General features: G+C 44.0%; 1 protein-coding gene across 1 annotated transcript; it reads right to left on the reverse strand.

Moving 5' to 3' along the window:
- Window positions 1–707: 707 nt before the first annotated feature.
- MAT2A (methionine adenosyltransferase 2A) lies at window positions 708–7,358 on the reverse strand. Its single transcript, XM_027555549.1, has 9 exons — window positions 7,149–7,358; window positions 4,918–4,995; window positions 4,704–4,826; window positions 4,324–4,436; window positions 4,093–4,236; window positions 3,698–3,916; window positions 3,285–3,467; window positions 3,000–3,133; window positions 708–2,326 (listed from the first exon to the last, which is right to left on the reverse strand). The coding sequence occupies exons 1-9, from the start codon at window positions 7,237–7,239 to the stop codon at window positions 2,224–2,226; spliced, it is 1,188 nt and encodes a 395-aa protein (XP_027411350.1). The 5' UTR covers window positions 7,240–7,358; the 3' UTR covers window positions 708–2,223.
- Between the last annotated feature and the right edge of the window lie 10,403 nt (window positions 7,359–17,761).

Raw genomic sequence — 17,761 nt, forward strand, 5'->3', positions numbered from 1 at the left:
CCATTTGATTTCATATTTGCTGGTGTAAACATGGGCCATGTAGCTCAAGAAAGGATGATTCAAGAGCTGGTTGATAACTGCCACAAATTCAGAATACACATCCTCATTGTGGTTTTGGTTTTAAACTTTAGTTTATCCATTATATAATGGATCCTCACTGGTCCTTCACTACTGTTTAAAAACTTTTCAAACTGCAGTAACTTGTAGCCTTTAACCCATTTATACAGAAGACAGAAGACAAATTTAAGGCATTAAATTGCTTTTGTTTTCAAAACAATGAAAATTGGTTTAAAATGTAAAGTATCACTCTTCTCACATGATACTCATTTTTAATTGTTCTTTTGCCTTTAAAGCACTGCTGATAGTGCAGAAATGGCTGTTGTAATAAGACGTGAATTTTGCCCACTGTGTTGGCCAAAAAAGGCAGTGCTGGACAAAAGTTGAACTTTCATAAACCGTATCCCTGACACTAAGAACCTTTTAGAGGCCTATAGTTGAAGTGATTTCCCTAAACCATGGGTGGGATTACAATTACTCAGGGTTAAAATATGTTTCATTCATACTCATACTGAAACACTCAAGAATAATGGAGGGAGGAGTTCCCTGGTGGCCAAGATTCAGTGCTTTCACTGCAGAGGTCCACGTTCAGTCTCTGGTTGGGAAACCATCCCACATACCGCCAAAATACAAATAATAATGCACACAGGCAAGGTAGAACCTAGCATTTTATTTAGATCTTCATTAAACTGTTGGAATTGAGAACCAGACATACGTAATAAACCTCCGAAAATAGATCCTGAAAGGCACTTTCTGCTTAGGGCAAGCAGTCATGGAATAAGCATGTAAACAAGCTGGCTTCTCTGTACCACACCAGCCAAGTCAGCTTTCTCCATGGCCAGCTGCACCAGCTCTGCCCTCCCTTCTGTTAACACCAGCCAGAACCCCTGTAGGTCTAACCCAAGGTTTTTCTGTAGGACACCTTGGCCTACCTGGGAATGCTGGAAACATGTTAAAGGAATCATGGTGTTGAGGAAAAAAAAAATCTTTTAAAAGCTGCCATCTGAGGTGATGGCTTCTCTGTACTTACGCCATACCCCAGAATACAATAAATAAGCAATTAGAAAATGTTCAAGTATGAAGGGATTTCCTCCTCCCCGCCAAAAGCACTGCTCTCTGAAGGAAGCTGGTTTCTCTGTAGCTACACCAGCTGTCCAGAAAGCTCATTGGACCTGGTTTTGAAAATAAAACAAAGTTAAAACCCTGGGAGGAGTTCTTGTGCAGTGTGGAGTACTCAGTCTTTCTTATAAAGAAAAAAAAAAAAGTTATCTGGTACCAAAGTGTGCAACCTACAGACCCTCAGGTACTGCCCTGTGACTTCTCTGTATGACATCACAAGGGTGCCAAGTGCCTGTTTTTCTAGAGCTAGGAATTGGTGGTTTGGCTAGTGCTGAAACCATGCATAGGATTGGTTTACTAAATAAAAACCTTATTACGTACGTCCTCCAAAAGACAGCTGAAAGTGGAGAGATTCTGATTTGGTGCTGTTTAAGAGATGGCGATTAAGAGCATAAGCACCAGGGAGATGGTTTAATGGTAACTGCCTTTTTTTTTTCTTATGTCAGGCTAGAGCTCCAACTGGAACTTGCGTTACATGCAAGAATGATTGGATAGGGAACACTCCCTGACAAAGAGCTACATAATTAGAAGTGGATCAAGTTATAGGGAGGATAAGGGGAAGGCTTCACATTCATAATAGAGCTCAAGACATTACAAATTCATGCTGACAGGGCTGTGGCATTGCCAGACAAGAAGCTATAATGGAACTACAAGTACTTTACGTGCACATTACAAGGACATTTTCAGCATTTGGTGGGAAAGTCAATGCAATTAGGATTTTAGAAGGTTGGGTGATAGGGCACAAAGGTTCAATTTCAAAGCATTATTTACTACAATGCTGTTGATTTGTTTCTAGGCAGTTACACGGATCACCTATGCTCACTAAATTCATTATAATGGTGAACAAAACACCTAGGGACAGAATAGCAAGCCCAACTTACAGTCCCCCACACAAGCTAAATTCATGTCATTGACTATAGAGTGACTGCAACTGATCAGGAGCTGAAAGAGGACAGGAAAATTTAGGAAGAAGGGCCCTTTCCCGCAGAGCTTGAAGGCTTCTCTGTAGCCTACGCCAACAAGTCTGGGGAAAAAAGGCTAACACTTTCAATATTTAAGCTTTTTGGGCACTTCCCATGGGAAGCTGTCCCTACCAAAGTGGCCATAGGCTGCAGTCCTCTGATAAATTGGCTTCTTCAGATCCAGATCCCTGGAATATACAAGTCCGTAACTTAATATGTAGCATTCAATTAAAGTAAAGCAAAACAATCAGCAAGACTCATTTTCAAGACTTCTGGCAAATGAGTTCAGTTCTCTGGGGTATGCTAGGAAAGAAGTTTGTGGCAAAAGTGTTTGTTACTTCCCTGGTGTCCAAAACTCCTTGCACAGTCCTTATCAGTAACTATAGTTCTCGTTTTTCCGTCCCTGGCTCCAACAAATATGAAAACTTGTCATTATTTGGAGAAATTTCAAGTGTCAAAAACTCATCTAAAGTCATGGAATACTTACCAAGGTCCCATGCCCACACCCTACCATGGTTATTTTCTTTACAACAGCCATGTACGTCTCATTTATCTGCACTAAAAATTCTTTTAAGTAAACATCCCTCAGGTAACAGGAACACAAGTCTGTATCAAATGTGGAGAACTTTTCTAGGGTAGTTAGTCTAAGCCATGGAGCACTAGAATTTTAGATTCTTCCTAATAATTTAAGCCTCTACTGAAGGCAATTTTTTATGATATCAACACATTCTAGGAATTAAGATGTTTCCCCACTTGAGTCTTTCTTCATACCTTCGCCTTCTGAGATTTGAATATATCAAGTTTATATACACACCCACACCCTCAATGTTTTTCACTAGCAATAGGCTTTACCATCTTTACCTGACAATGACCCCAGGGCGGAGGTCAAAATTCTTCTTCACAATCTCTAATAGCTCTCTCTCACTCTTCTGAGAGGTGCCATAATGGAAAATGGAGATAGACAATGGATGAGATACTCCAATAGCATAAGAGACCTAAAAGAATTTAAATATCATTAAGAGTCGGTGAGCAAAAGACACGCACTGTGTAACAGACTGGTATTAAAAAAAAAGACAAGTAGTTAACTGCTAAACATCCTCCCACTTACACACCTTTTAGTGAACCCAGTTATAGGAAAATATATACCTGAACAAGAACCCTTCTGCACAGACCTCCTTTAACAAGGGATTTTGCCACCCAACGAGCAGCATAAGCAGCTGAACGGTCCACCTTGGTATAATCCTTTCCTGAAAAGGCACCTCCTCCATGAGCTCCCCAACCACCGTAAGTGTCCACAATGATTTTCCGGCCAGTCAAACCAGCATCACCCTGAAATTACATAATTTAAGTTACTTTATGCCCAATCCTTTCCAGTGGTTCTAGATCAGGCCTGCCTGTTAAATGCTTATTCAGTATCACTTGGCAAACATCCTCAGAAGATTCACACGCAGGCTTCAAAAAACCTAGGAAAAAGGTGGAAAGTAGCCAGGTTTTTCCAAGTAACCATGACAGATTACAAAAAAAAAAAAGGCAAATTAACTGAAATTGTAAGGCCTTACCTGAGGCCCACCAATAACAAATCTGCCACTTGGCTGTAGATGATAGATTGTGTCCTCATCAAGGTACTTTGCAGGTACAACAGCTTTGATGACTTTCTCCTTTAGAGCATCTCTCATCTCATCAAGACAAACTTCTTCATCATGCTGAACAGATATAACAATTGTGTGGACTCTGATGGGAAGTACGGCACCTCGATCCTGCATATACTGCACAGTCACCTTGAAAGCCAAACATCAGAACATCAGTCTACTGAACAATAGCTTTGTTCTTGGTTCCCTACCCTACACTACAGTACAGAAAATAAATGCTATTCTTCTCTTAGCTTTAATCAAACAACCTTACTGATGTCCTGTGCCAGTGTAATGGGTGTGGCTTTACGATGTTCATCACTTACTTGAGTTTTAGAATCAGGGCGTAACCAAGGCAAAGTGCCATTCCGGCGCAGTTCAGCCAGTTTGGCATTGAGCTTGTGTGCTAAGACAATGGTTAAAGGCATACATTCCTCAGTTTCATCAGTGGCATAACCAAACATCAAACCCTATAAAAGGAAAAGTCACCAATGCAATCAATCCAAGCTTCAAAATTTGTTAGAAGAAGAGATGCAAACAGATGTCTGCCCAGATACCTGGTCTCCTGCACCAATGTCTTCCTCGTTTCGGTCAAGATGAACACCTTGGGCAATATCTGGTGACTGTTGCTCCAAGGCCACTAGCACATTACATGTCTTGTAGTCAAACCCTATAAACAAAACAACGTGTGTTTTTTTAAGGGCCATAGCAATATTTTAAAATTTACAATTATCTGGAATTCTAAATGCTGCTGAAGAAATAAAATATACCTAAATGTAGTACTTTTAGAGAAAAGCATAGGGCCAGAACAAAAGGACAGTAAAAGTATACGGGTGGAATTAAATATTCCCGGGAACACTCTAGAAAATAGAACTAAAGAGGACTGAAGGAAGTATCTGGAAAAATGAGGTTAGAAAGTCAACTCATTAAAACATACCTTTGGAAGAATCGTCATATCCAATGTGTTTAATGGTTTCACGAACCACTTTCTGGTAGTCAACAGCAGCTCTGGATGTAATTTCCCCAGCAAGAAGGATCATTCCAGTCTTAGCAACAGTTTCTAATAAAAGAGATGTTCACACTCAAATATCACTTTATAAAGTTAATTTTCATGTTATCTTTTCATCAGGTGAGAAGTGTTCTGAACCTACCACAAGCCACTTTGGCATCAGGGTCCTGCTGAAGGTGGGCATCAAGGACAGCATCACTGATCTGGTCACAGATCTTATCTGGGGGGAAAAAAAATTCCTGGCTCAATTTCTTTAATTTACTACTAATATAAGTATGTCATGCCTCCCTCCCTATAACTACAGCTGTTAAGATCTTTGTGAATGGTTTCTTCTAAAATTGTGGCAGGGATTCCCTCCATGCAGTGGTTAGGACTCCACTATTCCACAGGAGGGGGCAAGGGCTCTATCCCACATGCCGCTTGGCACAGTACCCCACCCCCTACAAATTGTGGCAAAACCTATATAACATAAAAATATATCAATTTAACCATTTTCAACAGCATACCTAACTGCCATCTAAGTAAAGCATTCCTTCTGCAGAAACCATTTTCCTGAAGAATCCTGCATACAGTGATACATATTTCCAAACTTGACACCTTGGTTTTTTAATGTAACTGTACAACAAGATCACCAATTCAGGTAAGCCAGCAGAACAGCATGTTTAACACATTTAAGCTCATTGTGATATATGCACTTTACAGCTTTTTACAAGGACATGAGTCCCATCTTTCCACTATTTCAAACATTTTGAAAAACTAAAGTTCCCAGGCTAAACCAATTTTCATTGTTATACAGAACAGCCACACAACAGAGATTCAAATGCAAGTACAAAGAAAAAGTGGCTTTCTTCCAACCAAAAGCAAAACAAGCAACATTCACCTTTACCGCATTAATTTTCAAAGACAACAATACTTAACATTTTATCCCCCAAGTTTAAAATTCTCATTATAAATCTAACACAAAGTGTGGTCTGTTTATCAATTTCTCCATGATCCTCTAAGGAACACCAATTAGGGAAGTGAGAGAAAATGTCACTTAAAGAGTTAAATGATAAAAGCAAGGACACCTCACGAACAAAGGGGATAATGATTTGATTATCGGCAACAATTTGATTCTGTGTTAGGTAATCCAGGATCAAGAGCTGAATAGGTTGGAAAATACCCAAATGTATTCTGAATCCTTGATATTCCCCTCATCTATACAGCTCCCCAAATCTTACTTTCCTAAATTTTCTTTAACCAACCAAAAAAATCTTAAGTAAAACGTGTACCGCACTCATGCCATAGACCAAAACAATCTAAACATTTCCGAATGCCTGCAGCTTTAACTTAATAAAAGGTGGGTCAAACACACATGTTCCCAACACTGGGAGAATACAAACAAAACCACCACACCACATCTGACCGTCACTCATTAGGGCCTCAGTAGACCACTAGGTTGCTTGTGGTGTTTCACCATCGGCACAGTAGGCTTTCTGGAGAGAAATGGCTCCTTAAGCCATCAGACGACATCTGTCATTGTGGTCATCCTAAGAAAGGTCTGGATCAGACTAGTAAAATAGTGATCTTCACCATACGAGGTTTTCAGGCTGCGAATGAAAGTTCCTTGGTATTGCTTCACTCCTTCGCGTGTAAATTGATCCCCGTAATGGCGGACCGCTGGACAAAGCCCGTAGGACGTGTGGAGTAAAACCCTGCTTAACGGTCAGCCCCATTGCAATGGCGCCTCGCACTCAATTCATGCTTCCTGTCCTTTTCACGCGCGATCCAAATAAGGCAGGGATCCTCAGACAAGCGCTATATTTAGTTGGAGGCTGTCACCTTGACGCCAAACCATATACCGGCTAAGGGCATGTCTTATCCTTCACCGTAGCCAAGGAATTAATGGGGAGCGCGGACCCCCTGAGGCCCAGACCGCGCTCTGCAAACCGGCCGGCTCCCTCGCCCAGAAGCCACATGCGGCAGACACGTGGTTGCGGCTGCAATGCGGGGCGCGCGCTCCCGCGGGCCGGACGCGAGCACGCGGGGCGGGTCGCCCACTCGAGGTGGCTCGGCGCGCAGAGCGGAGAGGAGGAAATAGTGCCCTCCTTGGCAGGAGCACGAGCGGCCGCGGCCCCCACCCTTCTCGTTTTCTGGAATCTTCCGCATGCCGGGGCGCGCGGCCGGATGGGAAGAGGGGAAGAGAAGCGGGGGAGGGAGCGGCGGCCACGCGCTCGGCACCGGCGGCGCCACGAGGAAGGCGCGCGGCCGCCGCTCTTCCCACCACCAGCCGGGAAAGGGTCACTGGCGTGGACACCGCGACTAGCGGGTCCTACCAACCAAGCCCGATCCCGCGCCCCGCCCCTCGCTTCGCTCCAGGGCCCGTCACCTCACCTGGGTGGCCTTCCCCCACGGACTCGGAGGTAAAGAGGAACGTGCCCTCCTCGATGAACGCGTCGTGGAAGCCGTTGAGCTGCCCGTTCATGGTGGTGGTAGTAAGTCAAAGTGGAGTAGAGGAGAAAAGGGAGCGGCAAGGCGACTGCGAAGTGTGCGAGCAGAAGACGGCGGTCTACTTAGCTCAGGCAGGCGGCGCGGAGCGAACGAGGCGGCGGGCGGCGCGGCCCAGTATTTATATACGGGGCCCGCGCGCGCCCGAGCCGAGCCCCGCCCCTCGGCGCCCGGCGCCAATGCGCCACTCGCGCGGGGACGCGGGAAGAGGGAAGGGGCGGTGCGCAGAGAGGAGCTCGGGCCGAACCACTGTCCCTGGCAGGGGAGGGAGCGGGGGTAACGCGCCCCTCCTGCGAATATTCGCCATCTTAAGCACTACTAACAAGGGGTGAGGGGAAAGACAAGAATACAGGGTCACCGTACCCTTCCGTGAGCCACGGGGGAGGAAGACAGACAAGGGGTTTATGGGCCTTCTCCCCTGTGCTGTGACATGGCACCTCCCTCCCGACCGTTGGCCCGGCTGTCTGGCCACAAGGTCGCGTCCCCCAGCGGTGGCCTAGGGAATCGACTGGGGTTTTGTCCTCTGGCGCTCCCCGAGGGTCTTTCCGGCTGCCCAGCCTGGGGATGCCCGGGTGACGGGGAGCCCCGGTAGCCCACAGCCACGTGAAAGTGGCCATATTGGCCGGTCAGCGTACGAGCCTTCGCGCGGCCTTGTGCCTCCCCTTCCTGCGCGCTGCCGGCGGCTGGCAGTCCTGGGACGGGGGGGTGAGGGGGCCGTCCTGTTGCTAGCAATGTCTTAGTTAATGGTTCTGTGATGAAAATGGCCGAAAAACGGAATAACGAGAGTTCTGGCATCAATTTCAACGACTGCCGCCCCCCGCGCTAGAGTTTCGGAGAGAGGCCTTACCCTTTGCACACCCTACGGCAGAGGCTGCACTCGGCCTCGGGCTCCAGCCTGTCCTCCGAGAAAGGCTGCTCACGAGGCTGACCTTGCACTTGCTGACTTTAATGTCTTGGAGGGGACAGAAAGAGTCGATGTTTAGAGGGTTGTTTCAGTTTTCTGTGCAAGAGAGTGTTGAATATCGGTGTGTGGGGGAGGGGGGTGGGGGCGGCGGGAGTCTTTCGCCCTTGTATGTGATTCAGCAGATCAAGGTGAAACGAATGGTCTGTTTCCTGAAGCTTTCACTTTATATAATGTCCACCTGCGTTTGTGCCAATTTTGCCCATTAAAGGAATTCTAGGGAAAGAAAAAAGAACAAAACCAAACTTGAGCCAGCTAGGGGCAGGGAGTCGGGGACTGGCTTCATGGCTCCCGTTTGGAAAGACCCACAAGTGGCGGGTGGGCCCGTGTCACTTCCTCCCGCCCCAAGGGCGGCGGACACGGTGCAGGGCCGAGAGGGGGCCGAAGATGGGGGGGTGGGGATGGCTGCCGCTGTTGCGGTGGCCCCGAGCGCGTGAACATTGGCTTTAATGATGTTATTAGGAAACCGCTTGCTCCTAGGATAGAATGCTCGTTACCCTTGGGAGACGAATAAGACCCCTTGCAGCAGCTCCAGCTGCTTACGGCTCAGAGAATTAGGAAAATTCAGAAGAACAATCCTCTCTTCGGTTTGCGAGAGGCAAGGAGGTTGGGGCGGGGGGAGGTTGCTGTTTGGGAAACAATGGAAGCACTAGGGATTCTGACAAAGAACTTAAAAAAAGGGCTCATCTTCAGACTTTGTGACCACATCCATGTTCCCTCAAAGCAGGGAACAAGAAAAGGCTAAATCACAAAAGAGGCAACATATATGCTGTTTTATTGGCTTATATTTTCCAGACTAACTTCGTGGAAAAATAAACTGTAAGACTTTCATAATTTATTGTGTGTTTTAGAGTCACCTTTTTGTTTTTTTAAAGCAGAATTCCAGTTATCTTACAACGTGTAATAAAATTTCCAACAGAAACAAGTTGCCTGTGTAGGCCGGTCAGTGCATGATCTTCCAGCAGAAGAATCTATAGGGGAATCCAGAATATAATTAGAAAGTTATTTAATTAATATGGAGTCAGAACAAGGGGATTAAATTCAGTGATTAGGTCATTAAGCCTTTATATACCCCTATGCTACCAACTCCACAGTGAGGCTGTTCTTTCCAAGGAGATTAGAATCAGCTGTTCATACTTGCTTACCTCCTCATTCTTGTTCTTAGCATCTGTACTTTAATGGTTAAGAGTAGGGGTTTTCGAGTCAAGCCTCTGCCACTTATTAACAGTGTTGAGCAAACAACTTACCTTCTCTATACCCTAGAGTCCTCAAGACTGTAAAATTGGGATAATAATTGTACTATCACAGAATTGCATCAAGGATGAAACAAAATCATTCAAGTAAACTCTTTAGCACAGCAGTAAAAAAAATAACCCTTCAGAGGCTTCCAGTTGTTGTGTGAGGATAAAGACCCAAATCCCTACCTACCTTTACAGGCCTCAGTGTGATTTACCTGCTATTTCTTTAACCTCATTTGTGCCGCTTTCTCCTGTCTTCTGCTTTGAATTTCTTTGAACTGTTAACAGTTAAATTTCTTAATTGATTACCCTCAGAACAAAGCAGAGCACATTTTCACTGATTTATATTATTCACACGGTCCTTTCTTCCCACAAATATTTATGAGCATTTCTGTCCAGCGGACCCAGGATGGGTGCTATGACAGTCCTGGTCTCTGCCCACCCAGAGCTCTATATGAGGGGAGATGTCTGGCTAATCGTTCCCCATCATTCCCATCTCAGCTCAGCTGCTGTTTCCTGGATGTAGCCTTCAGCTGCCTTTTTCTGGATGAAATGGTCACCTGCACAGATTTCTCACAGGATCCTGTGTTTTCCTACATGGCACTCAGGGCTCTTTGAAATTACAGAGTTGGGCATTATTTGATGAATGTCTCAACTCCCAGTTAGATTTGTAAGCCCCGTGACAATAAGAAGGTGGTCAGTTTTGCTCAGGCTTTATCACTGAGAGTCTGATTCACAGAAGGTGTTTAAGAATGTATATATGAGAAGGAGAGAGAGGGAGAAAGAGATGAAAGGATAAATATAAGAAATGGCACAAAGAGATAGGGAAATAAAAAACCCAGGGATCATATAAAATCAATGAAAAGAGCTGCTGCTTTCTTTTCGTCACCAGAATTGTAATTAATAACACTGAAAGCTCTTTACTGACAGGGGAGCTCATTGCCATCCTGTTCTGAGAGGAGTGAAATTTCTGATTCTATACGTTAGTGGACTTCCTGGGCAGCTCAGTGGTAAGAATCTGGCTGCAGTGCAGGAGCTGCAGGAGACATGGGTTCAATCCCTAGGTTGGGTCAATCCTGTGGCGGAGAAAATGGCAACCCACTCCAGTATTCTTGCCTCGGAAATCCCATGGACAGAGGAGCCTGGCAGGCTACAGTCTATGGTGTCCCAAAGAGTTGGACGGCACTGAGCATGCATGTAAGCATGCATACGTTAGTATTCCAAGGCTAAAATAAACTAGGAGGAGTTGCTGGTTTATTTCATATTCAACGTGAATGAGATTTGTTGAATGTGAAATGTAAAGCACATAGAAGAATTTAATCACCTAAAGGCTCCAGATCTCAACCTCAAGAACATTAATGTAGCAGGAGTTCCACGAAAGAGGCAAAACCAGTGGGTGGACAACCTAGACAGCAGGTATAATGACTCCAGGTCTTATCCATCTGCCAGTGAAGGAAAGAGTACCAGTAAGGAAGAGAAAGTATTTGCAGTGCAAGAAGCTGTTGATTTGGCAGGAAAAGAGAGGGAGATGACCCTGTGTGTATCAAAAAGTAATAGCGAAGGTGCTATGTTGAGAAGAGAGCTCCAGACTACCTTCTATGTGATAACAGGCAAAGAAGAAGGAAATCTAGGCCAGCTATCTCCAAAATGGTGCCAGTTCTTCAGGACCAAAATTCAGACATGGCCTCAGAAGCAAACTAACTCTGCTCTGCTCATGTGCTCAGTTGCATCAAATTCTTTGAGACTCCGTGGACTGCAGCCTGCAGGCTCCTCTGTCCATGGGACTTTCCAGGCAAGAATACTGAAGTGGGTTGCTATTTCCTACTCCAGGGGATCTTCCTGACTCAGGGATCCAACACGCGTCTCTTGCATCTCCTATATTGGCTGGCAGGTTCTTTACCACTGTGCCACCTGGGAAACTCTAATGGGTTCTGAAACAAATATTGGGTTGGCCAAAAAGTTAGTTCCGGTTTTGCTGTAACGTCTTACAGAGAAACCCAAATGAACTTTTTTGGCCAGTCCAATACTATGTGACTCCCCTCAGTGTGACGCTTCTCGTAACCTGTTTTTGTTTCTCTGTTTTTCTCTTCTGATAATCAAATCTTTTGACAAACCTATTAAGTAGTGAGAGATGGAAGAATGCATAGGGTACAATGCAGAAAACACTGATGGAGACTATACTCTAACGATGACAGCATCTATAATTTATTGTGACAAGCACTGTTCAAGCATCTTTTCTGTGCCTTACAATTCTGATGAGGAATTCCAATTCTGTGCCTTACAATTCCAATGAGGCAGATGCTGTTTCTCTTCCTGTTTTATACATGAAAAAACTGACGTGTAATTCACCCACGTAGTGGACTTGAGCCTGGATCTGAGCTCTGAATTCATGCCCTTTGTTACATGTCAAAGGATAGATATTTCACACTCCCTGAGGTGGCCACAGGACTGGAAAAGGTCAGTTTTCATTCCAATCCCAAAGAAAGGCAATGCCAAAGAATGCTCAAACTACAGCACAATGGCACTCATCTCACATGCTAGTAAAGTAATGCTCAAAATTCTCCAAGCCAGGCTTCAGCAATATGTGAACCATGAACTTCCTGATGTTCTAGCTGGTTTTAGAAAAGGCAGAGGAACCAGAGATCAAATTGCCAACATCCTCTGGATCATAGAAAAAGCAAGAGAGTTCCAGAAAAACATCTATTTCTGCTTTCTTGACTATGCCAAAGCCTTTGACTGTGTGGATCACAATCAACTGGAAAATTCTGAAAGAGATGGGAATACCAGACCACCTGATCTGCCTCTTGAGAAATTTGTATGCAGGTCAGGAAGCAATAGTTAGAACTGGACATGGAACAACAGACTGGTTCCAAATAGGAAAAGGAGTTCATCAAGGCTGTATATTGTCACCCTGTTTATTTAACTTATATGCAGAGTATATCATGAGAAACGCTGGACTGGAAGAAACACAAGCTGGAATCAAGATTGCCGGGAGAAATATCAATAACCTCAGATATGCAGATGACACCACCCTTATGGCAGAAAGTGAAGAGGAACTCAAAAGCCTCTTGATGAAGGTGAAAGTGGAGAGTGAAAAAGTTGGCTTAAAGCTCAACATTCAGAAAACGAAGATCATGGCATCCGTTCCCATCACTTCATGGGAAATAGATGTGGAAACAGTGTCAGACTTTATTTTTCTGGGCTCCAAAATCACTACAGATGGTGACTGCAGCCATGAAATTAAAAGACGCTTACTCCTTGAAAGGAAAGTTATGACCAACCTAGATAGCATATTCAAAAGCAGAGACATTACTTTGCCGACAAAGGTTCGTCTAGTCAAGGTTATGGTTTTTCCTGTGGTCATGTATGGATGTGAGAGTTGGACTGTGAAGAAGGCTGAGCGCCGAAGAATTGATGCTTTTGAACTGTGGTGTTGGAGAAGACTCTTGAGAGTCCCTTGGACTGCAAGGAGATCCAACCAGTCCATTCTGAAGGAGATCAGCCCTGGGATTTCTTTGGAAGGAATGATGCTAAAGCTGAAACTCCAGTACTTTGGCCACCTGATGCGAAGAGTTGACTCATTGGAAAAGACTCTGATGCTGGGAGGGATTTGGGGCAAGAGGAAAAGGGGACGACAGAGGATGAGATGGCTGGATGGCATTACTGACATGATGGATGTGGGTCTGGGTGAACTCCGGGAGTTGATGATGGACAGGGAGGCCTGGCGTGCTGCGATTCATGGGGTCGCAAAGAGTCGGATACGACTGAGCGACTGATTTGATCTGATCTGATCTGTTCTGATCTTTATGTGGTTTTTTATTGTTTATTTTGGGGGCATTTAACTCAAAAAGAATTGAAGATATGTAGTAAAATTTCCCTAACAAAATCCCTTCCCTATTTACTTGTTTATATAAAAAAGGTTACTTAGTGTTTATATCTATAAAAATGAAAAATAGATCAGTAATGTATCCTGTCCCTCCTAGCAGTAAGTAATATTCTTTCATGGATCTTAAACTAGTGTATCAATATGTCAGGTAAGGGTATACTCCTCGGTTCTCTCTCGTCACAACAAAGATTTGGAGTGACGGACATCAAAGCCCTCTACGTGTCACAGCTCTCGGGTCTTGGACAGACCGTGTTATAGCTCTCAGATCTCGAACAGACCGTATTATAACTCTTAGACAAATCAGTGTTACAGTTCCATGTTATACCTCTATTTTATTTGGATAATAGCAGGAAAGTCCATCCTCGAGGCGTGAGGGCATGCTGACCCAAAGACACAAAGAGAAGAGTGTCCCAGTGCGCGGGAGAGAGAGAGAGACCCCCTAACCCTTTGGCTCCTCTTTTAATATTTTTTTTTCTCCCCCTGGGCCTGCCCTATGCAAATTGGGCTAGCCAGGAGTGTTGTTTGTTCTGAGGTCCTCACTCTGGTCCTTGGACCTTCCTTTGTTCTATTTTCGTGGGCTTTTCCCTTCTTTGACTTTTAGCCACCGCCATTCTGGACTCCTATTTCCTATTCTAACTACCGAACAAATACATATACACGTATATGTTTATATATTTTTCCTTTTTTGATGGATAATTATAAAAAATTAGAGTGTATTAATATTTATTTTGCTCAGTTGTATACTGATTATTAATAAATCAAGCTGTTAGGTAGTTAGAATAGGAAACAGGAGTCCAGAATGGTGATGGCTAAAAGACAAGGAAGAGAAAAGCCCGCGAAAATAGAACAAAGGAAGGTCCGAGGACCGGAGTGAGAACCTCAGTTAGAGCAAACAACACTCCTGGCTAGCCCAATTTACATAGGGCAGGCCCAGGGGGGAAAAAAAGACATAAAAAGAGGAGCCAAAGCACTCTCTCTCTCTCTCTCTCTCTCTCTCTCCCCCACATGCTGGGGTTCTCTTCTCTTCATGTCTTTGGGTCGACATGCCCTCACGCCTTGAGGATGGATTTTCCTGCTATTATCTAAATAAAATACAGCTGTAACATGGAGCTATAACACTGATTATTCTAAGAGGTATAACACGGTCCGTTTGAGACCTGAGAGCTATAACACGGTCTGTCCAAGACCCGAGAGCTGTGACACGCCGAGGGCTTTAATGTCCGTCACTCCAAATCTTTGTTGTGATGAGACAGAACTGAGGGAAATACACTTGCCTGACAAAGCCAAAGGAAATTTTGCTAACTCTGAGAAACTTAAAGTAATAAACATTTTCTAATATATATATTTCACTTTTATGCATGTTTTGGTACAGAATAGGTGATAAGGTGATCAATAAAAGACTTTCAAGATAAAATATATTACATTAGTATACAATTCTAAGTAGATTGGAATTCACAGAGAAAAAGGAATAATACAAGTTTGTACACTATTGAAGAATTTGTTCATGTATTTTACATTTTTATTTATTAATTATTCATTATTTTTATTTATTTATTTACTTTTTGGTTACGCCACACAGCTTGTGGGATCTTAGTGCCCTGACCAGGGACTGAATCCAGGCCCTTGGTAGTGCAAGCATGGAGTCCTAACCACTGGGCCATCAGGAAATTCCCTATTGTATGTTATTTTTAAATGAATGATTGTGGGTATTAACTCTATATGGTATATAGGTTCCATTCGATCTATTTAAGAGTGATGGCACATTATATTTTAAATGCCAATATTTACAATATGCTGAAAGTTACAACCTTTCAGCCATTACTTAATGATGGAAAGAAAATTACATGTCTGCTTAAAAACATGCTTGTAGCATATAATTTTTAACAATTATTTTTGAAAAAAAATTATTTTTGGAGTCAAAAAACCATAGAAATTTAAAGAATACCTACCTAGATCCATTTGATAAGAAGATATTCTGAGAATTCATCCTTAAATTGTTTAGATATAGATTTCTCCACAAAATTATAAATCAACTATACTTCAATTTAAAAAGAAAAAGAAAGGAAAGAGATTTCTCTAAGTTTATGTAAAAGTGATTGTAAAGCAGAAACTTCACGTGAGCCAAGTCCAGGTAGCCTGTGAAGCATCAAAAGTGTGGTGACTCTCTAGTCCAAATTAGTGTGTAGATGCTGCTAATCAGATATTTTGCAGTTTCTCCAACCTTGGTGTCAGTGCCATTTTGTGCTGGAGAATTGTTTATTGTAGGGAGCTGTTCTGTGTTCTGTAGGGCACATAGCACTATCCCTGGCCTCTACCGTCCAGATGCCAGTAGTGTGTGCGTGCTCAGTCACTTCAATCACGTCTGACTCTTTGTGACCCTACGGACTGTAACCCTCCAGCCTCCTCTGTCCGTGGGATTCTCCAGGCAAGAATACTGGGGTGGGTTGCCATACCCTCCTCCAGGGGATCTTCCCGACCCAGGGACTAAACCTGTGTCTCCTGCATTGCAGGCAGATTCTGTGCCCACTGAGCCACCTGGGAAGCCCAGATGCCAGTAGCACCCCCTCCCCCAATTGCTATGACAATTGAAAATGGGCTCCCAAGTTGAGAACCACTGAGCTACTGGAAACGTTGCAGGATTATGGTTGATGCTGAAGTTCTAAAGTCAGCGTCCAAATTATCTGTGCCCTGTGGCTCAGACGGTGAAGAGTCTGCCCACAATGTGAGAGACCCAGGGTCCATCCCTGGGTTGGGAAGATTCCCCTGGAGAAGGAATGGCAACCCACTCCATTATTCTTGCCTGGAAAATCCCATGGGCGGAGGAGTCTGGCGGGCTACACAGTCTGTAGGACCAGAAAGAGTTGGACACAACCCAAGCAACTAACACTTTCTTTCTTTCTTTCTTTTGTCTAGAAGGCAGCCTTGCTTGCATTCTCTGAGGATTGGGATGAACTTGTAAGTCCCTAAAAGTCTTCCCTGATGAAGCCCAGAGCCTTGCGGGGTGAAAGGCCCTTATCTGTGGACTACCATTGACTTGAGTCTCTGAGAATAGCCTGACAGGGAATAGTCCCATTTGGCTAGAGTTTTGACCCTGGATGTTGGAGCCACATGGGTGAGGAGGGGTGGTGAAGCAGACTGGAAGCTGGCCACTGCCCTCACTGCCTAGAGGTGAAGCTGTAGGTGCCGTGGAGATGGCCTCCCAACCTGAGCTCCAAGAACACCAGCCAACCACACATGTTGTGATTTAGTCACCAAGTTGTGTCCGACTCTTTTGCAACATCATGGACTGTAGACTGCCAGGTATTTCTCAGGCAAGAATACTGGAGTGGGTTGCTATTTCCTTCTGCAGGGGATCTTCCTGCCCCAGGATCAAACTGGAGTCTCCTGCATTGGCAGGCAGGTTCCTTACCACTGAGCCACAAGGGAAGCCCTAACCATCTGGACACACAGGAGGCCTGTGGCCATGCCTGTGTGTCTGTGGCACTCCAACCTTTATTCTAGGGCCAAGACATTCTCGTCTGTGCCACGAACTGCTCTTCTTGCAGGTGGCCCTGGACCTGGACAAGAAGTAACCCTTGCTGGATAAACCTTTGCTCAATAAAATTGCTTAAAACCTGCAAATTCACTACTGTGTTCTAGAGCCACAGGGAAATGCCAGCTCCCTGCACCTCAGTGGTTGATAACCGTTTTTGTAGGTCTGCAGAATACTGGGGATCTCTCCCTAGAAACATGCAGCATATATACATACACACAATTCTGTACATAATTTCTGAAGCTCAATCATATATTGAAAGTTAAGAATCCTTTATAATATCTCATTAATTTAAATTCATGTTCCCTAGTATCCTGCAGACCCACCTCTAGCAACCTAAAGAAATATTAGCATTTGATGTGCAAGTATGTTGTGTGTTTGTAACAGCATTTTTATAATAGCAAAGGAAATAGCATATAGAAAGAGCTTAAATGGATGCTAGCAGGGAAATTGAAATATTGTTCATTCATTCATTCATAACGGAATACTACACAGCTATTAAAAGGACTGAGATAGAACTATAAGTACAGATTCAAAATAGATCTGTGATATTCTTCTGTATAACAAAAGCATGTTGAAGGAATTCCCTAGTGGTCAAGGGATTAGGACTTTCACTGGGACTGGGAGCAGTATCCAGAGTGTGTGTGTGTGTGTGTGTGTGTGGTTTGGGGATGGGGAGAAAGGGAGAGAAAAAGATTTGGGAGGAGTGAGAAGTCTATTTTGGACAGTATTTTGTAAGGTTTGTGTATTTAAAAAATTTTAAATTCAGTGGTAGCTGAATTTGTGGTAGCTTTCACTGTCACAATAGAGGTTCTGTCCTTGGTCAGAGAACTGAGATCCCTCAAGCTGAGCAGGGAGGACAAACAGACAAACATGTTGAAA

This window comes from Bos indicus x Bos taurus, chromosome 11 (assembly GCF_003369695.1).
Source record: "Bos indicus x Bos taurus breed Angus x Brahman F1 hybrid chromosome 11, Bos_hybrid_MaternalHap_v2.0, whole genome shotgun sequence".
NCBI classification, from domain to species: domain Eukaryota; kingdom Metazoa; phylum Chordata; class Mammalia; order Artiodactyla; family Bovidae; genus Bos; species Bos indicus x Bos taurus.